Source organism: Semicossyphus pulcher, unplaced genomic scaffold, assembly GCF_022749685.1.
Source record: "Semicossyphus pulcher isolate SPU_LCO1_2020_fin unplaced genomic scaffold, fSemPul1.0.p SCAF_27, whole genome shotgun sequence".
Lineage (NCBI taxonomy): Eukaryota > Metazoa > Chordata > Actinopteri > Labriformes > Labridae > Semicossyphus > Semicossyphus pulcher.
Genome location: NW_027211701.1, coordinates 6,389,747 through 6,411,584, shown reverse-complemented (window position 1 = coordinate 6,411,584; position 21,838 = coordinate 6,389,747). Strand labels below are relative to the sequence as shown.

General features: G+C 43.4%; 1 protein-coding gene across 1 annotated transcript in view; it reads right to left on the bottom strand.

Annotated features, from left to right (window-relative positions):
• The window catches only part of maml3 (mastermind-like transcriptional coactivator 3), a 106,382-nt gene that overhangs the window by 46,533 nt on the left and 38,011 nt on the right, over positions 1 to 21,838 (bottom strand). Inside the window, exons 2-3 of the mRNA XM_069676869.1 lie at positions 7,638 to 8,378; positions 5,268 to 6,206 (exon numbers count right to left, since the gene is read on the bottom strand). Coding sequence (XP_069532970.1) covers positions 5,268 to 6,206; positions 7,638 to 8,378 — 1,680 coding nt within the window. The remainder of the gene's footprint in view (positions 1 to 5,267; positions 6,207 to 7,637; positions 8,379 to 21,838) is intronic.

The following is a 21,838-nucleotide window of genomic DNA, read 5'->3' as shown; positions in this document are numbered from 1 at the left end:
AAACATATATATATATATTTAAATAGAGTGATTAAATAGATATAAAAACATGTAGACCGTTAAAATCACCTGTCACAAATGGCTGATTCATCTTGCATTTCTCCGTTGTATAACAGGGTCATTACCTTTCAATACCAAGTAATGAGAAATACCTTTTTCAAAATGTATTTAATGCAACCAAAGCAGCCTAATCCTGACCTACACTGTATATAAATGTTGCCTTCAATGTCTCTGCTGTCTGACTGAGTTAGCTGATTTAACACATTTAAGAATGATGCCTCTTTCTGGAGTACAAGGTGTAGCCTTTTCTATGTTACACTGTGAATTCTGAATTCAGGCAATTCAAGAGCCTTTGCCACATTTAATTGGTGGTTTGAATTTCATTTAGAAAGACACAAGTCTATCTTTTACTGACACACACTTGTGTGATAACTTACTGACTTACTTTTAACTTCAGGGAAACATTTTCAAACTCATTTAACTTGACTGAATTTATGATGATACTGATGATACAATTTATCTGTTATAAGCTTAAGAAGCCAATTCCATCTTTACGGCCAGCAAATGTATTGGTTGGCTTGTAGTTCGCGTGTGAGACATCATACATGAAACTGGCTCTCTCGGTGTGTGTGTGTGTGTGTGTGTGTGTGTGTGTGTAACCCCTGAGACCTTGTGGAGGGTCAGGGGTCTCAGTAGAAGAGGACGGAGAAAGGGATGAAAAGAGGAGGGAGGGTGATGAGAGGGGCTTTACCTCTAGAAAGAAAGAGGGGTGGAGAAAGAAGAAATGAGGGTTTATCAAAGCCTGTTTATTTTTTGAGCGTGTGTGTGTGTGTGTGTGTGTGTGAGGCTGGTGTCGTGACTCACAGGGCTATTACCAGCCGGCGTCAGCTTCTTGGTGCACCGCAGTGGTAGTGTGACACACAGATCTCCTACATGCATGAACACACACACAAAAACACACATGTCCACAATCCTTCGTAATAATTCACACACACACACACACACACACACACACACACACACACACACACACACACACACACACACACACACACACACACACACACACACACACACACACACACACACACACACACACACACACACACACACTCAAAGTCAAACCTCCCGCTCCAGTTTATCCAGACAACACAAGAAGCCTTCCTCTGAAGCCAACACCTGTCAATCCATTCTCATCCAATCATCACCCAGATAACCCAAGAGGCCCACCCCCGCGCTGCTGGCTTCAAACAGCTGCACACTTGTGCAACAAGCCACATCCGTCTCACAATCATTCTGTCACACAGACACACACACACACACACGAATACACACAGTGAGGGAACTGCATCATCCGTCACACACAATCACACAAACATCTACAGACTCACGCACGCGCCTCTGCTCCCCCACTTGCTGCTTCCACTGAGACATCCACCACCGTGGCGACGGTAACCGCGACAACGGGCATAAATTAGCGTCATGGCGATATGCAAAGCGAGGGAGCAACAATTAAAGCTTGACTAACGAGCTTTTGAAGAGAGAGGCTGAAGTTTCCCTGAGCAGCTGCTAACTGGATTAGCCTACACACACACACACACACACACACACACACACACACACACACACACACACACACTCACACAGATACAGAGAGTGGGAGAGAGGGCAGAGCAGAGAGACGGTGATGTTAAAGCACCACCTGTGAGACAGCACACACACACACACACACACACACACACACACACACAAAGCCAAAGGCTAATGTACACATGCGCTAATGCAGACAAAGAACATAGAATCACAGCTAGGATCCCTTCACCCAAACACAAACACCATTACCGGGGGTGTCTCAGGGGATATCAACATATCAGCGCAAATTATTCCTCAACAACAAATAAACACACACACACACACACACACACACACACACACACACACACACACACACACACACACACACACACACACACACACACACACACACACACACACACACACACACACACACACACACACACACATAAACTTTCCTCATCCATCTGAGCTGTGACAGTTACCAAGATTTAACAGAGGATTGTTAAATAAAATAGTCAATCCAAGGCTCCGTCTATGAACTGAACAATAAAGACTCTATTATTGTTAGAGAACAGAAAATATGAATAATAAAGGTGTTCATTAAATACAGCACATTCAATGATAAAACCCAACAGGTTTGCTAAAGCAGAAAGGAATGGTAATTTCATTATGAGTTCTCTTTGTGTGAGATGTTGTGACAATAAGCGAATGAATGACAATAAGTTGTGAAAGTGCTACTAATACTACACTAATCTTTTCTTTGGAGGAGATGTCTGTTTATTATCTCTTTTGATCAAACATTTCAAGGTACAATGTACGAAAAATGAGCATTCAAATTTGGTTTCGTTTCAGCCTGTTACTGTAGCACCACCACGTTTGTTGCATTTGGCAAATTGCTGTCGTTATTTTCATGATGTCTCACCATGACATACTGAAGAATTTGCGCCTTTAATTTGGGCACAGATGGTTTAAAAACTGATATTGGGAGCTGATTGCCAAGATCTTTATAAGGCTGACAAATATGCCAACTGCATTTAATGTTATATGATCCCAACTCCATAGCAGTGCTTATATCTGAGTTGCTTCTATGTTTAGATAATGATCCATCAACATGAGAGACAAATTCAAAAATATAATGCTGATATTAACTACCTTTTGACATGACTTTGTCCCTATCTGGTTGTCTTTCAAACATTGAACCTATAGTTTGTCATGCCAGCTTTTCATTCAAAGATGTGAAGTCTCCAAGCCAAGATAACCCCGATGCCATCACAATGACACCCCCCCTAAACCTTAACAAAGCTCTTTTAGAGCCACAGAAGACATCAACAAGGTGTGATCAGTCCAAAAGCTTAACACAATAAATGAATTCAAAGAGTCACAAAAGCATATTAGTGTGATATTCTGAAATCCTGAGATTGCATTAGATATTCAAAAAACAACACTTCATTCAAAAAACAAGCACCTGATAAAGCATGCATTTACATTCTGATGGCATTATTCCAGCATCTTTTTGACCCATTTATTTGAATCAATCACAAATCTGTTGATTTTGGGTTCATACCGCTGTAATAAGCAAGATTGAAGCTGATGTGTGACCTGCTAGATAAATTGAAACTGCCACTCAATGGACAGAAGTGTACAGGCGCTTAGCAGTTGAAATCGAATGCCCCTACTTAGTGTACATCTGAGAAATCCCTGTACAGATCCAAGCCGACCCAGTCTGACCTAGCTGACAGGTCATCCAACTGGGCACTAGTTAACCTCAAGTAGCTGGAAGGGTCGGGAAAGTTAATGCATACACAGTCCCTTAACCAAACTGTGTTCATGAGCCAAGAAGTATTAGCTTTTACTAAAACCTTATGTTACAAGTAAAATCTGTGGATTTAGGTTACCCCCTTAAAGTTGTGATCAAGATGAATACACACTATAGTTTTTGCTGCACATATAGCAGTTGATTTGCTGATGTTATTTCAGAGCCTTGTGACTATCCACCAGAAATGAACTTATTTACTAATTACAGAGCCATTATGATCGGGCTAGATGCATGTAGAACAGTGAGTATGCAGTGAGTTTGCATTTCAGACACTCTGTTCTGAATTGCTCACTTATTTCTCTCTTTCCAGGCCCTTGAGTTCCCTTTTAATATGCTCCATTCTCACTCTACCATAAATCTCTCTCTTTCTGCATTTGCCTTTCTCCTTTAAGTCGTTCTTTTCCTTCTCCGCATCCCTCTCCCCTCTCTTCCCGGTCTCCAATTCTCCTCTGCTCACTCAAATAAATCTCTCTACCCCCCTCCTTCTACCCCTCCTTCTACCCCCCCCAAAAATCTACGAAACACACACAAACATACATGTGCACGCACTCGCACTCACTCACTTACGCACACAAACACACAGCCCTCCAGGCAGCAGCCACAAAGGCCCCATATTAATAAATCTGCTCCTTTATTGGTGCTGAGTGTCTCTGGCGGAGGGAGAAAGACAGGGAGGAGAGGGGGAGGAAGGAGGAGGAGCAGGACAGAAGATGCAGAGATCACCAGCGGGGAGGAGGAGGAGGAGGAGGTGACTGACTGTAGCCATATCATGAACACAAGGGAGGCAGAGTGAGAGAGACAGAGACATAAAGGTAGAAAGAGAAAAGTGCATCTTCAACAAGAATGCACACACCAGCACACACATTTGAAGATAATTCAGAGGCCCTGAGATAATGAGCAAGAGATGAACCATACAAGTGTATGTTTCATTTGTGTAGGTGTTGTGTGGCAGTATAGTCCACCCACACTTCCTTAACGTCCTCTGTCTGGTGGATTATTAAGGACACCTGACACCTGGCTGAGAGCACTGGAGCGTTCAGAGTGGGCTGTGCTGCTCGCCGGGTTTGGGAAACAAACTGCCCGAGGTGGGCTTTTGGTAATGACAGCAGCTAGCCTGGCTTAGTGGTCCAATCTCAGCCATCAGTCAGCTGTGACAGATTGGGGATATGAGCTAAGGAGCCGTTTAGCTTTGGTGTTTGCCGTTGTGTGTGAGTGCATGCGCTTGTGTGTCTAGGGGAGGAGGAGTGGGGTGGGGGCTATCAGTGCTGCTAGTGTTGCAGAGGCATCAATACACTCTCGACAGGCCATTTTCCTATGCCTGTTTCCAGCCCTGGCTTGTTGCTGGGGCAACTACCGCCATTTTACCTTCCCTGGCTGCACCTCAGGAAGGTTTTATAAAACAGCGATCCATTTTTCAGTAATCTGTCCTGGTCAAATGTATAAATAACCTTTATTTCTCCATTATTGCCATTGTTTGTAAAAAATTAAGACCTATAAGGCAACTGGGAAAATCTTTAGTCAGGGGCAGTTCTGAAAAAAATCAGTGCAAGTTTTCCAGAGAAAAACTCCTCAAGGATTGACAAGCGAAAACTATAGGGTGTTTTGTACTCCTCCCAAGGTCATGGTTTGAGTGCTCTATAACGCAACCCTCCTAAACCTTGGCACTCATCTCCACAGAGGCTGCTTTCTGTGTTAATCTTAAAAACAACTCAGGAAGCAGAGCTCAAGCTACAAACTACAGTTGTGGGACAGCTTCCTCACAGACCAAAGCAAAGAGAAGTGAAGTATTAACTATACTGGAACAGCAACAATCCAATGGTAACAACTTTGGCTATCAAAAATAATAACAGAGAGCGTCAAACAGTTCCCTTACCTGTCCATGAGGCTGCATGGTGCTGTAGGGCATGTTCTGGTTCAACACCTTCTGCTTCATCAGCAACATCCTCTTCTGCTCTTCGCTCAGATGGGCTGTCTGTCCCGGGATCGGGCCCTGGGTCTGCCCTGGACCTGCACCCTGGCCGCCGCTTCCGCCACCACCCATGTAGGGAGGCATCATGGGGTTCTTGACCTGATTGTTCCCTCCCATGGGTGGAGTCATTCTCTGCCCTATGTGATCAACCCCGCTGCCGCTGAAGTGACTCAGCGGTTTGGTGTTGTTATAGGACAACATGGCTGCCGTTTGCTGCTGCTGCTGCTGCTGCTGTTTGGACAGGGCATTCTGGTTGATGCTGTTTGGCTGCTGCTGACCCATCATGCCCATGTGGTTGTGAGGGAGGTAGTTGTTCATGGGGGCTTTGGGCCCATTGTTGGGGGCCATCCCAGCACCTAGAGGGCCCTGTGGCGTGTTAAAGGCTTGCGGTGGGTACACCATGGGGCTGTTGGGTTTGTCTTGGTTAAAGGGAGCAGAGTTATAGGGACTTGTTGGAGCGCCTGCAGGGGACCAGTTAGCTGCTTGTTGCTGCTTCTGCTGCAGCAGTTTGGCGCGTTGCTGAGCCATTGCTTTTAGCTGCTCTGCTGGAGAAAGTTCAGGCGTCACTGGTCCTACAGGCTGACCACCAGGGGCAACCCCAGCTGCTCCTGGCCCTGTGCCCGCCTGACTGACCCCTGGGCCAGGGTTCATCATATAACCATTCCCAGGTCTAGAGACTGCTTGTGTCTGAGCCTGGGTTGGGGTCTGAGGAGAGCGAGCCACACAGTTGTGCAACGGGGAACCCGATGCCATGGCAACGGCTGGAGACTGCTGCAAAGGTTGCTGAGGAGGTGTTCCATTGGCAGTGGTCGCAAACTGAGGGCCTGAAGACGATGGTCGGACCTGAGGAGAGGAGTCCAAACACAGAAAGTCCCATGAGACACATCTACGATTACCTTTATAAATTAATAAATAATTAGCTTCGCCCAGATTAAAGCCTGGAAACAGGGGGAAGAACTAGCCTGTAACAAGTTGTCTCTTGTTTCATCTATAAACAGCAAAGCAAAATGACAATTTTCAGTTAAGGGTCAGTTTCTATCTGCGATCTTGCTGTCAGAGGGTCGGTTCCATCTTGCCCAAACAGAGACTTATATCACAGATCATCTTTTTGTCTTGCTGAAAGCCATCTGTCACAGAACAAAATACAAAGCAACTAGCTAATACAACTTTACTATATAATATAACACACCATGTAAGCACTTTGTCTTTGTTGTGTTCTTGTTCTGCACATTTTACAGTGGCATTTATGTAATTGTTATTGGGAAACAGTAAACATGAATGACACATCTGTGTGAACATATTACTATTAATTACTCAGCCTCCATGTAAACCCAGAGGTTTACATTTATGCACATATAGCACTTATTTGTGCTTTGTGTGCAGATTACATATTGGTTAATGAATAGTTGCTGTTCTAACCAATGACTGTAGATGGACAACCAGTCTCCATCTGCTCCCATTGTACGAAACTGATGCCAAAATAGCCCCTGTGATAGGCGCTGCCATCTTGCGATGATGACGTCATTTGGAGCCAGAGACTGCGCAGTAGAGATCGACGAGTGAAGTGGCCGTAGCCACTTCCATTAACCCAAACACACACTTAACTTAACTGTTAAAAAACAGCTAGGATCCCACACACCGGCGTGTTTAACAGCAGAACAGCTTCTCTGTGTTGGTCGGAGGTTAACGTTCACAGGTATGAAAACTTCAATGACTGTAGTGATTGTCTTAGTTACGTTTCCACTCTGCTCACCCGGAATTGATTGGCTGCAGGAGCAGAGCTCAACAGAGCTTTCAATCATCATTTTGACAGCATCAAATAACTATTTAAAAATAAACTTCTCAGAAAAATGAACACTTGGACGTAAATCAGCATGATAATAACTAGCTATAATGACAGAAACCATGTTTGAGAAAAATTTATCGGACGTGTATTTTGATTTTATAGTTTGACCCATGTCCCACCTGCAGCCAGTCAGCAGGGGGCGCCCGAAATGTTTTGGCTTCACTTTTAGGGAGCTGTCATGTCATCCATCTTTTTATACACTCTATGGTTCTAACATGTTGATCTATTATGTCTGTTACAGCTTAGAACAAGTAGGCTTTTAAATTGCTAGTCCAAGTGAGTTAGATGCCAACAAATGTATTTCGGTCCTTAAAGAAAACGTACCAATACCAATATGGTATTTTACCTCATCTGGTCACAACCTACACCAGACATAGGGGTTAAGTACCCCTGCCATAGGACATCATACTGACCCTCTTTGTACTGACCTGTGGTGAGCCCATTGGGACCTGTGGGCCTCCCTGTGGAGGCTGAGGAGGAGGAGGCAGGGCTGCGGCTGGTGCCGCCCCCCCTCCAGGAGCAGTTGTATTCCCAGCGGCTTCTTGGGGTCCTGGTGTCTGATTGTTTGCTGGCCTTCCAAACTCGGCCTCTTTCTTGTCCTCAAAGTCCTCATTGAAGAGGTCGTGCATGTCGTCCTCTGGCACAGTGTTGGCCAGCTCATCGATCAGCTCCTGCCACTCCTGATCATTAAGGTTGATGTCAGAGAACAGTTTATTCTGGTTGGATAGAGACTGGGGATCAGAGGACTCCATCCCGCCTCCGTCATCCAGTGGCTCTTGTTTCAGGTCTTTGAGGAGGCTGAAGCTGTCCTCCAGGTCAAGCGAGCCATTCAGCTTCATGTCCGATAGATGGCTGCCACCATTCTTCCCCAGCTCATCTGTTGCCTGGCCTACATGGTTGCCGTTACTGTTTGTAGTGTTGTTTCCACTGGAAGTGTTGGGCCCACCAAGTATGGGCTTTATGTCCATTTGGTGATGCAGTGGAGAGATGGGTGGTACATTGTTGTTATTGTTGTTAGGGAGACCTGTTAGTGAGTCCAAACCACCGGAGCCCTCCTTCCGTACCCGTTTGGTGGTCGGCGAGTAGCTGCCTCCATCACAAATGCCATTCTGCTCTCCATTGAGGGGCGATCGTGCACTGTCCAGTTTCCTCTTAACAGTCTCCTGGAGCTGCAACAAACAGGAAGAAGAAAATGGATTAGGGCTGGAGGAGCACCAGGAATGGGACATGTTAGCAATATGAAAATTTTTCTGTGGTCTCCTGGGGGCTAACAACGGAAACAACAAGCGATACCAAATCAATAAGGCAACAGGCTGAATACTCTCTACACTTAACGAGAACTGTCCTGAGACTGCAAGAGGTGTGCTGAAAATCAAAATATCACCAACACAAATCAATTATGCTTCAAGAACAGATTCAATTCGACTGAAATAATGACCATATAATAATGAGTTCTCACAGGAGCACACATGTAGGAACACAATTCTCAGGCATATAGTATACATAAAAAAATTGGCCAAAGCAATGAGAAGACAAGCAGCCTTCTCAATTAGCAAACCCCAGCACGCTGGACTGGTTTACTGAGGAGGGAAGATAGAAGAACAGCATCGGTCCATCTGGAGTATTCTCCCCATTATGCTATCAGCCAATGGGTGAATATCCTACCACATCTAAATCCACACCAAGTTCTGAGCTTTACTGTAGGCGGCCTCCACACAGTCCACTTAACTCAACAGTCTCACTGCTTCTGTCATGGCACAGACAAGATAACAACAGGGTGCTAACTGACATTGGCTGGCAGTTAAGGTAATCACTATTATAGACCTGGGTTGGAGAAAGGAGGAGGTGGAGGAACAGCAAACCGAAAGTTTAGCTAGCCAGAGGAGTAAGATAATGGGCAGAAAACAGGGAAGAAAAATACCATGCAGACATTTAAAACTAATTTCTCTATTATGATGTTTTCTCTAATCAGGTGTTTCCCATCAGTGAAAATGTGCTTTACAAAAACACTCTCACAAAGGGAATCATTTTAAAACATAAATCTCAACTTTTAGTGTGAAATTCTTCTTTAATGAATTTAAGCATTCTTTTTAACAAACAGACCATTAAACTGTATTTTGTAATTCTAAAGTTTCTGTGCACTTTGGTTGCAATTTAATAAACTCTCAATCTCAATTTTACTCCTAATTCTTGTTAATTTCAAACGCTAATGAAGTTGGCAGAGAAATAGCAGATGCTATTAAAATGACGGATGGGAAGCAGGGACCTCATTTATGAAAGGTTCCCAGGGTGCAAATTTTGTTCTCTGACCCAAATCCGAGAGAAAGTTTAGGATTCATACAAAAAGATGATCGTTGTGCTGAAAACTGTGTTTTTTGGTTGTTTTTAACTTGGTATATAGTTGCAGTATTAATTCACATTTAAGTTTTACATGAATCCCGGATAAAGTAAGAGACTGTCCTTAGGAAGAGACCATCAAAGACCACATTTGATAACAGACTGGGCTGCTCACTGACAGCTTAGTTAATCTAATCCATTCATTTGTCAAAGAAAACCATCTGTAAATATTTTAAAATGCAGCTGACTTTATTAAAGACGTGAACTTACATTAAATAGTTCAATATTGCAACAATCTTGGATGGTTTAAACATAAATTACATTAGTGCTCTAACATAATGAAAATGTGTAATTACAAAATGGAGAGAAAATGCATGGGATGCTATACTGACAGCAGAAATAACACCAGTAGTATTTTACTGAACCATCCTACTCTGAAATCTTCAGTTCCTCTTTTTACTGACCAAAGTAAGACAAAGAAACACATTATTGACCTTTGTGCATTATCAAAACTCCCTTTCTATGAGCCAATTTACACACATACATTTTCACTATGGACAGAAAGAATCGATTGGAGCATGTTTCAAGTTACATGTACAGTATGTGTATCCTGCACATCTACATTTCAAACAGTCTTCTGAGAAAAAAAGGAGCCGAGAAGCAGTAAAATATTTTGTAAAAGCCACACGCTCAGCTGTCACATGTGAGAGAGTCAAACACACACACACACACACACACACACACACACACACACACACACAAAGGAGGCACCACTGGTACATGTATGTGTGTGAATTCTGCACACTTAGCTCTTTGTTATTCAGATGGAACAACAGACAAAATATATTCAGATTGTATTCTGACCCTGAGGTGGACCCATTCAAGCTGGAAGACGCACACACACTCACAAACCACAAAACAGGCAACACAACACAGAGCACACTTTGTTTTACTTTGTTGGTCTCCTTGTGTGTGTGTGTGTGTGTGTGTGTGTGTGTGTGGGGGGGTGGGGGGGGGGGGGTGGGGGGTGGGGGGGGTGGCTGTCAGGTTGGCTTCCGCTCTGTTCTCCACGATGACTGACAGTCAGCCTAATTATATTTATGGGATGATAAACACTATTAGTATTGACAGCCATATCTACAGTGTGTGTGTGTGTGTGTGTGTGTGTGTGTGTGTGTGTGTGTGTGTGTGTGTGTGTGTGTGTGTGTGTGTGTGTGACTTGAACTCTTGCTTGTGTGTAACCATTAAAGGTACAACTGAGAAAACACAGGAAAATACACATCTCCACTGTCACGACACGGCTTCATCAACTCTGTGTGTGTGTGCGTGCATGCATGTGTGTGTGTGTGTGTGTGGTCCTGCAATCAATGGTTTTAAATAATTCAGGTCTCCTGCACGCGGCTTTGGTTTTGTGTGCGTGCTGCTTTTTGTGTGTTTTTGTGTGTGCGTGTGTGTGTGTGTGTGTGTGTGTTGCAGGCTTTCCCTAAATGCCAGTGACTCATGTTGATAATAACAGACTTGCCTTTCAAAGCCCACCTATAAAAACTCCCATAATTATCCAGGTGGTGTGAACTATAACACCCTCCCACAGACGCATGCACATGCACGCACGTACGCACACACACAAACAGAAGTTTTTCATACACACACATCCCAAAAAAATCTGTTCCAGTTTAACCTCCTGGATAGAATCCTGCATATCGAGACAAAGACAAAAGACGGACGAGGAGAGACTGACTGTGGCTCTGTCAGTACTGTATGAGTCAGCGTGCCACCGGCTGAAGCAACGAGACAGGATGTATGACAAAACTGAGAGACACAACAAAATACTTTAGTAGAGTGCTGAGGCATATGTCAAAAAATATGATCCGATTTTTTGTATGTATCGTGATATGAAATTTGGAAAAGCTGCCAGTTTGAGGAGTGTCCTGGTAATGACGAAGGCATGAAGAAAACATACAGCATTGAGTATAACTTTAGAATATAGTTCAATAACATGCACTTCAGTCGTCTATTACAATTTTTAAGGCAGTATTCTTTTGTTTAAGTGAAGATAGTTAAAAAACTGCATAAAGCAGTTTCACTTTAAAAAAAAACATCCTTTCGACACTCTAGAACAGTCACAGGCTGTCAGGGGGAATTGCAAGCCGAGCTGCCGCTTACATTAGTTCTGCTTGTTTCTAGTATATTAGCTTGTTTAAGGTTAGGACTGCATTAATCTCCATTACAATACATAGACATGTAGAATCTGTAGGCAGGGACATGGATTTTAAGGATGGCAAGTGTTCTGGTTTCTGTTTGTACTACTCCGTGTTTGTAGTCCGAGTAATCACGTATCAGCAGGCTGTGGGGTATGCAGGAAAAACAGTCCGTGTGGAGAGTAAAAGCAGGCGGAACGTAATGCGCCATTATGCCGTCCCGGCTTCCTTCAGCTTTTTACAAATCTGCATCATGATGTTGAAATTTTGGCAAAGGTGAGACCCTTTAATTAAAGTAAATCACAAGAAATCACTTTTTCTGTAAACGATGCAGCACACGGAAAAGGAAGTCTTGACTGGTAGTCATTTATCGCTAACCTATGGCTACACACCTGGCCTGTTCACCGGTGTCCGAGATTGGGATTGCATCAATGTTCACATGGTTTTTACAAAAGCGGAATTACGCACAGAAGTCTCCTTCTCTTCATTACGACCCAACGTACCCTGGTATTAAAACCAGTAAAAAATACTACATTGAACAGTTTCAGGCTCTAAATGAGTTTCCCTCCAACTCCTTTGGCAGACACAGGATGACCATGCGAGGAGGCTGCAAGCTGAGCTGCAACAATCGTCCATATATTTAACTTTTTTAAAGATTTTTTGTCAACACTTTCTTTACATTTTCCATGTTTAAAAGAAGACGACCGCTTTCAGCAGCTCAACAATGCTTTGCAGAGGGAAGTGGGCTTGTAGCTGGCATGTGCTTTGTGTGCAAGCACAAGAACTGCAGGCTAACTGGCTGTTGTCGGTTGTTCTGAGGTGCGATAGGCCGTTTGGTCTAGTGTATGTATCTATGCATACATCTACCCATGCAAGTTATTATCTTTATCAATGTTAATTTCTAAGTCTATGACATCATTTATTTTATTGATCAGAATTAACTAATTAATTTCTTTCCTTTTTGTTAGCACATTTAGCAACTTAATTACACCTCTGAAACACAGCAAACAAACTGACAATGACTTTGTATTTATTTGACAATCCCATCAATCAAATACCTGAATTGAGAAAATGAGCATTTGCATGTGTGAAAGAAGGTATCAGAGCCAGGCGAAGGAGAAAATATTGAGAGCTGAAGACAAAGAATTTTGAAGTAGTTTAATCAAGCTGGAGTGCTTAGCGAGAGCAGAGGGAAAAGAGCATCGGAGTAAAAAAAAAAAAAAGGACGAGAGGATGTAAAAGAGCAAAGACAGGAGAGAGAGAAGGGAAGAGAGCGCTGCTTGTTCCCCCTCCTGCGTCTCTCTCTGTATTCTTTGACATAAACACCTGCTGACTGCTCCGCTGTCGGCTCCCACAACAGACAGAGAGAGAGAGACAATGACAAAGATACAAAGAGACAAAGGTAAGAGAGAGAGACACACACACAGAGGAGGAGGAGGAAGAAGGGATTTATTTGTCAGCCAGAAGGTCTTTTTTTTCTCCTTTGAGTGGAGGAGCTACCAGAACATAAAGATGAAGAGGAGGAGAGAGGGTGAAGGAGAGAAGAGGTGGGTAGGGAGGGAGGGAGAGAAGAGGAGATAGGTGGCTTGATGGAAGGGCATAGCGCGCCAAATGACAGCGGGGAGCAAACGATGAGAGGGTGATCAGAGAGGGAGAGGGAGGGAGAGAAGTGAGACAGAGATGGAACCACTAAGGTGCTGTTGTTATAGCAACCTGCTGCTCTGGTGCTTTGTGCGCTGCATCCTCCTCCTTCCTCCTCCTCCTCCTCCTCTCCTCTTGCTCACTTACTCCCTCTCTTTAAAGGTTGAGCATCATATCGAATTCAAACCAAAGGTTCAATATTATAAGAACATGTCTACGTCGAGACTTTATTTTATGTTGGAGGCGTCTAGCAGACATGGCTCTCCTCAGAGGAAACCTTTTGTCTATAGGATAAGACTACAGCCACACAAACAGAGGAGCAGTATTCCTCTGAATATCTATCACAGAAGGTGTTGTACACCCATCTCAACATTCCTCCATGCTGCAGCCCTTCTCCCCATCCTTTTCTTTTACACCTCTCTCCATCCTTTCTCCTCCACTCCAGCTTTCCTCGCCGCCACATTAACTCCTATTTTCTCTCTTCTGACTGCAGGGGACAGACTTGCCAACAATAAGCAGGATGTGGCCATGCAACACACAAACACACACTGAGTGGCTCCAAGTTGGTGACCACTGTACAAGTGAATCTAGTTAGCCAAAGAGAGTTACACTTTAGAAAGAGCAGTCTTTGACCAAAAACAGAAGTCACAAAGGAGACAGAAAGTCCAGAGCAGAGGAAATGTTTCAAAGACAAGTCCTGATCCCAGCATCATGAGCCAGTTGAGCTTTTGTGCCAACATTTTAAATCTTAATGTACAATCAATCCACTCACTTTTGTGAGACTATTTAAACGATTGTTATTATCTGTGATTCACCACCAGAAACGAATGCATGGGAATTCATCTGTCAAAGAATCAAAATATACAGAGTTTGTCTGTAACATGTAGTAGAGTAGAGTAGAGATACTTGCCCGATTAAGTAACTGTGGAGACCAAATATTATATGTAGGTAGCCCTCAATGGCTACCTATATTGTATGTCTTGTCTTGCCACATCAGAACAAAGGAATTACTCACATTTGTATATTTAATACATTTTTTAATTATCTTTTTGTCTTTACTATAAAGAACAGCTGAAGAGAGACAGGAAATATGGGGAGTAGAGAGTCGGGATGACATGCACCAAATGATCGGCAGACTGGAGTCGATCCTGTGATCAGTGTGTCGAGGACTGTTGCCTCTATACATGGGGCGCCTGCTCCACCAACTGAGCTAAACCAACGCCCCACATTATGAAACTTCAAACTTTTTGTTCAAGCATGAAGCACCTTGTCAAAGGTTTTCTTAGATTTACTACAAGAGAAATGTTTAAAATGTTTTAACTGCAGACATGACTGACTCAGACAGCTAAGTGTGTTGCTGGTTTAAGCGTTATTGCTTTTTACGGAAGCTTAACACTTTGGCCTCCAAGGTGAGGGGCTTGGTGGTCTATGGGCCCAAAGCTAAAAAGTATTAGCTTCCATCCTTGGTTAAAATGAATGTCAAGGAAAGACTATAAACAGGTTGTTAGATGCAGTTTAAGGTAGCACAGACCTACAAAATATCAGACAAATTTCATTTGTTTTCCTCAGTGTCGGCCAGTTTGTACCCTGATTGTGAGTGTGTGTGTGTGTGTGTGTGTGCTTGTTCCTGGTCAGGCCCGCTAGACTGTGAAATGAGTCAATTAAATCAAACAGGTCTTTAATAAGTAAATGTGGGTACCTTTTTGTGTGTGTGTGTGTGTGTGTGTGTGTGTGTCTGTCTGGCATGTTTTCACTTATTTTAAACCACAACCTGCCAGTAAATGCTGCTGTTTAGTTGCAGGTTCTCTAACTTGTGACCACAAGATTGTCCTCACCAACTGACAAGTTTCTGAGGCTGCGTTCAGGAAGTAACTGTAGGCGTGCAGCAGAATCAGTGAAGAAGTGTTGGAAACTTCATTGAACCAATGTGCCTCATTTCCTCCAAAGAAAAGTGAAACTGTAACCGGATGACTTCAATGACTAACTGTTATGTCTTTAGAAGAAACTAGGATGGTAAAAACATATCATACATTATTATTTCTTTTTGCATTTTCTCTGTGTGACCACCAGGGACGAGACAAAGGTTATGATTGCAACTTACAGAAAGTCAGATTCCAGTTTAAAAGCTTGCCAGGTGTCATTTATATCTATTGATGTGAACTCATTTCAGTGAAGAGAACAGTGAGGACACGCAGAGGAACTCAGGAAGGAAAACAGGCGGGACTGTCAGAGTCTGTCCTTCATCTCAAGGACACTGTTTAAGCACATGTCAGCAAGCATCCATCCTGCTGAGGTGTCCTTGAGCAAGTCACTGGAACTCACCAGAAGAGTCTTTCAGAGAGTGACCCTGACAGAAAGGGTCTGAAACTGGACCAGGTTCTGGGCCATAGGGCCAAGCAGACTATCCTGACAGATTTGAACCATTCTCATGTATATGTGTTGGAGCGCAGACCAGCAGAAAGTTAGCTGGCTTCGCATAAAGATTTGAAAAAAGGAAACGGCTAGCGTTTTCTAACATCCAGTTAAAAAGAACGTTTTGAGAGTAAAACATTGGCTTTGGGGTTGTTCAGAGCAAAAATGACTGCCCCACTCCGCGCTTCACATTTTTGGGATTTTTGTAATGGTTAAGAATTTACTGTGGTATTTTCTTCCTGAGTTCCATCCATTAGTACACACAGTGTTTAGTTTCTCTGACCAGATCTCTGAGCATTGGGCAATAGATGGACAGAACACAAAAACAAAGAGTCTGTGGGAGTGAAGGACAGAAAACTCCAAATGACAAGAGGAAGGTACAAACAAAAGAACCATTTGGCTGCCATCCCAGTGTGTGTGTGTGTGTGTGTGTGTGTGTGTGTGTGTGTGTGTGTGTGTGTGTGTGTGTGTGTGTTAATGTGTGAGCGAGAAAGCGCCTGCCAGTCTGTCTCCTGTACACAGGGGGCCTTTACTCCCCTGATTTGAATACACCCGAACTTCTAATCTTCTAAACAATACGCCTTAAATCTGACCTCTTCCAATTCTGCAAAGAATCCAGTTTTCTTTTGCAGTCGGAGCTCTGGCAGATAGAAGTGTCGCTTTGTCATCCTCCAGCCAAAGTAAAAACTACGTTAAAAAACATACTGGTATTCTGAGCTGTGGTTTATAGATATAGATCTTTTTCTGCAGATACTGAAAAAGCGATATTTAACCGCTTCTTATGGCCCATACCTGTAAGAGGGCTGATCATTTCATATGTTTGTACTTTAAAACGAAGTTTATAACCTGTTGATTGCGCACACATGAGGGTAATAAAGGCTTAAACATAGTGAACAAGGATGGGTGATTCCTATTCAATAGTTCTCTAAACCCTTGCAGAACATTTGTTGCAAATTGCAGTTAGTTGTTTCTCAGATTCCTTTTATTTCAGTTCATCTCCACACCAAACTCCTGTCAGCCTATATGAGTCTCATATTTAACCTGTAAGACACACCTTTATTACAGTTTAAATAAGTGCCGGCTGCAAGTTTGGACACTTTCTGTCTCCTTCTTTCTGTTTATAGTCATATCACCATCATTTTAACTACATTATCTAACCAGATAAAAGACAGTTATGTAGTGAGCTAAAAAAGCAGATCTGTTAGAGAATCACTTATTTTTAATGTGAAACTGCTTTATTCGTTTCTTTACCAGTTTCAAATTCTGTGTCCGTTGGTTTTGAGAGTGAAGGAGAGAGGGAGGGATGTATTTAAAAAGTTTTACGTTTGGGCACTGTTGGCTAATGTAAGCCTGATACGAGACAATTAGAATCAGAATCAGCTTCATCAGCCAGGTACATACACATACAAGGAATGTGACTACGATTTAACTAGTTTAGGTGACGACAAAAACACACACAGAATAAACTCTATTGTGGTGTGTTTTATTACAGCTCTTTCTCATATCATGCTTGATTTGTGTGCTTGTGTGTGTGAGTGCATGTATTTGTGCGCTTGCCGTAAGAAAGAAAAAAGGTGAGTGTGCACATGTACGTGTGTCATCAGCAGTTTCAAATCTGCTGACCTGACATAAAAAACTACAAGCCACAGAAAAGCATCACTTCTTTCCTCCTCGTCCACTCTTGACCCCCCAACTCAATCAAAAAAAAAGACCTTAATGTGTGTGTGTGTGTGTGTGTGTGTGTGTGTGTGTGTGTGTGTGTGTGTGTGTGTGTGCGTGCGTGTGCGTGCGTGTGTGCGTTTGCTAAAGAGGTGAAAGAGTGAAAGAAAGAAAGAGGAAAAGGGAGTGAGGTAAGGAGCAGTGTGTGTTAGCAGACACATTTACAAACCATTAGCAATAAACACACAACTTATTATCATTGTAGTCAAGGACTGTGTGCGTGTGTTTAAGTGTGTATATCTCTGCAGTGTGTGTGTGTGTGTTTACATTTTGGAGATTAAGTGTAAGTAAGAAAGAGGGCAAGCTGAGAGTGCAGAGAAGCATCAGAGAGAGAGAGGAAAAATGAGGGGATGAGAGAGGGGAAACTGTGTGTGTGTGTGTGTGTGTGTGTGTGTGTGTGTTTGTGTGTGGTTCCTGGCCGAGCAGCTCCTCTCTATTTATAGAGCTGCGGCTCCTTCCTGTTTCTGGAGCTGTACCATCACGCCAGGAGGGGGTGGGGGGTTAGAGAGAGTGAGAGAGAGAGAGAGAGAGAGAGGGAGAGATGAGGAGAGGGAGGAAGTGTGAGTGGGTGTGTGGGAGGAGAGACTGGTCGTGTTTGAGTCTTTAGTAAATCAACAGATCCACCCCCTCTCTTTCTCTCTATCACTCTCTCTCTCTCTCTTTCTCCCCCCTCTCACCCCATCCCTTCTTCCTCCCCCTCCCTCTCTTACTCAACATGGACTCAGCCAGCAGCTACACAAGAACCACACCAGAGAGGGAGAAAGAGAGGCAGGGGAGAGAGAGAGACGAAGCTAAAGAGTGCTAAAGGATGATTAGTGGGGTATTTTTGCAGAGTTCTGTTGCACAATGAGACACAGATGATTTATAAAAATAAACTGGAGAAGAGATGAGTGCTTACATGAAATAACTACGCAAAGAGCAACAACTATTGACCTTTTAGCTTTACAAAGTCATGTGGTATCTGTGTGAATGAAACCCTCTGTTGTTCTTCCTGGTTTGATTGCAGCAAGACAGACCGGGTTTGTGTAACTTTGGTTCTCTGATTATCAACGCACAGAAAGACAAGAGTGAGACTCATCGATAGATTTGGAGAAAACGGGGATCATTACAAACACGTACAGGCAATCTCATCACTGCTGCTGAAGTAAGACAGTGCCTTATGATCAGTCTGTAATACAAAAATACTGGATGTTGTAATATTTAGCCCAGAACATTTTAAAGATATAAAATGACATGATAAAAGTACATTCCTGCAAGAGCATTTCATATCGAGCACTGCATGAGTTTGAAAGTAGATGAATGTAAAGTGTAAAGTGAAATGTAAAGTCAGAAAATAGATTTGTTTCCATCATGTCTCTGGTATATGTATGGTGGTACATATATGTATTCACGCTGCAAAGCCAAAACGATTTCCATTATAAGAAACGGACTGCAAATTCAAAAACAATGTAAATTCAAAAACAAATGCAAGGACGGAACAAGCTGCAAATTAAAAAACGTGTTGCAAAAAGCCAAAACAAATGCATTAACATCAAACGTGCTGCAAATAGTCCACACAACGGAAATGCTCCAGGGCTGTAAAGAGCGTTTGGTGTAATTAATAATAAATTCACTGTCTCATTCCCCTCTCTCTCTCTCCTGTCAATAATAAACCTGTTACGCCGAGCCGGGCAGAGTCATCATAAAGTACCTCTAGTTGCACGGCTAACAGAAGCTACAGTTAGCAGCAGTTACTTTAGCAAAGCTATCCGTTGATCGGCTATATTGTTAATTGTTTGATGGGATACATTGTTGATTGTTTGATTTCTTTGCTCGTTTTAAAAGTTGTGTTTTTGCACAGCAGTCAGTAGCACATGAACAACAGAGACACTCCACTCCAGCACCGAGCGCCCCCTACAGGCCTGGAGCACTTCAGCTGTGATGATTGGATTTGCAGTATTTTTCTTTTGTATGCGTTTTTGATTTTGCATTGTTTCTGTATTCACAGCATATTTGATGTTAATGCATTTGTTTTGGCTTTTTACGACACATTTTTTCCATTTGCAGCGCATTTCTGTTGTTGCATTTGTTTTGGACTTTTGCAATTGTTTTTGAATTTACACTGTTTCTGAATTTGCAGTCCGTTTCTTATGATGGAAATCTTTTGGGCCATTGTGGTAATGTGCCCTTGTCGGCCACATTACCACAACGACAATCAGCTCCACTCAAACGCAGTAAGTTTTCATGGATCAAGTAAAGCTAAATTATACTATGGTTTATTATTAAGCAGCAGTGTGCACGAGCACAACGAGCTAGTTAGCAGATTTGTGCAAAATTGTGTGCAGTTCAACAAAGTTGTACACGTGACATTCTCTGCCTGACGTTGGTGCCTCTGCTGCCTCATTTAGGTGGCAAACTAGCTGGTAGTTTTTTTGGTTGTAGAGTAAGAGAGCTGCTTTGTATAAAACAAGCAGCCTTACCTTTGTAGCCACTTTGCCATCTACAATGTAGAAGCCAAATCCTCCATGCAAACAACATAGCACTACTGGCTTATAGGTAAATACGGGGATGTATGAAAGTCAAAGTGCTTCAAAGGTCTGTCTCCGCTACACTGTGAATGTTGAATTCACACGGGTTGTCTCAGTTCCAATATTTGAATTTTCTGGAGAAAAAAAGGGACACCTGGGAAAACTGAATCGTCTGATCAGGACAATTAAAAAGCAGTTCAAAGTTATATAAAACTTTATCAAACAAATGGCATTGTTCATTTGTGGGAAGCCAGTGGGGGATCACGTCCTTGTTTTGGCACGTATGACACAACTGGTGGTTTGTGGTACCTGCTGGGTTAAGGTGAGGATCCAAGTGGGAATGTGTAAGTCTTTCAGTTGTTCACCATATCAGCCTTGTTATGGTTCAGCTATATTATGTAGGAAAATATAAATAACAGATTGGGGCTCCATACTGGCAAATGAGGATTAGAGAGGGACCAAAAACTAACTGTAAATAAGGAGACAAGAATAGTTCAACAAGACACTAAAGAAAGAAGGGGGGGTACTCCTGGCTTCATGGCCAGATGGTCACCAGGAGGGGCCTGACAGCTGTGTGTGTGTGTGTGTGTGTGTGTGTGTGTGTGTGTGTGTGTGTGTGTGTGTGTGTGTGTGTGTGTGTGTGTATGTGATGGTTCCTGCGTATGTGTCTGTGCAAGAGAGAGAGATAGGGACAGATTGTGTCCAACACCTGTCCTCCCTGGACACAACAACAAAAGAGAAAGCAAGAAAGGCTCTGCTCAACTCAACACGGGCAACATCAAACACACAGTGCGAGGAGCAGAAAGAAGGTGAGAGGTACAGTGAGAGGAGGACTGAGAGAAAGAGAGCAAGTAACAGAACAAAAAGAAAAGCAGCAACAGAGAGCGTAATACTACAGGAAGGATGAGAGCTAAAAGAGAGAGGCTGAAAATAAGTGGGAGGATTTTCTTTATACAGAGCCATTTCTGTTATGACACTTAAGAAGGATGACATCTGCAGCCAAAAACAAAGTATGTTTGTGTGTATTATAAGTATTAGTCTTTGTGTGAATCTACCGTACGAGCATATCTGTGTGCATTTCAGAGGGGGCTCCTCTGATTGGCTCGGTTGGGCAATGTGCCACAGAAGGCGAGCGTACGATTGGCTGTGTCGAAACCCAGTCGGTTTCTGCCTCTGCCAGAGCCTGTCGTGAGGGCAGACTGGTGCACGCACACACACACACACACACACGCAGATTTATGGATGCTCAGTAGCAGGAACGAGTGTTTTTTCCCCCCTCTTTTTCACCACTTTTCCCTCTCTACTCTGTTGCCTCTGAGCCGAGGGGGAGAAGAGAGAGCGAGAGAGCAGGAGCTACAGTGTGTGAGAGAGAGAGAGAGAGAGAGAGAGAGAGAGAGAGAGAGAGAGAGAGAGAGGCTGCTATGGTAACAGATCACTGTGGCAGCGAGTGGAGGGGCCCTGATGGCTATTTGGCAGCGATGCCAGAATCTCACTGGCTGCACACACGCGTCAGTGTGAATGAGTGTGTGTTAAGCGTGTGTGTTTGACCAGAAGACATGCTGAATGGGGAAGTGTGTGTGTGTGCGGTGTGTGTGTGTGTGTGTGTGTGTGTGTGTGTGTGTGTGTGTGTGTGTGTGAGTGAGTGAGCCTTCCTGGGAGGAATGAACCACTGAGCTGGTGTGTGCGTGTGTGCTCTGTGCTCCAGATGTCCTTAGTCGTGCAGATCGATGGCCACACGAGAACACATCCCACTAACTTGAGTCACGACACCCGTCTCCTTATTCTTCCCTCTGTCTCTTGTATATCCAGGCTGCA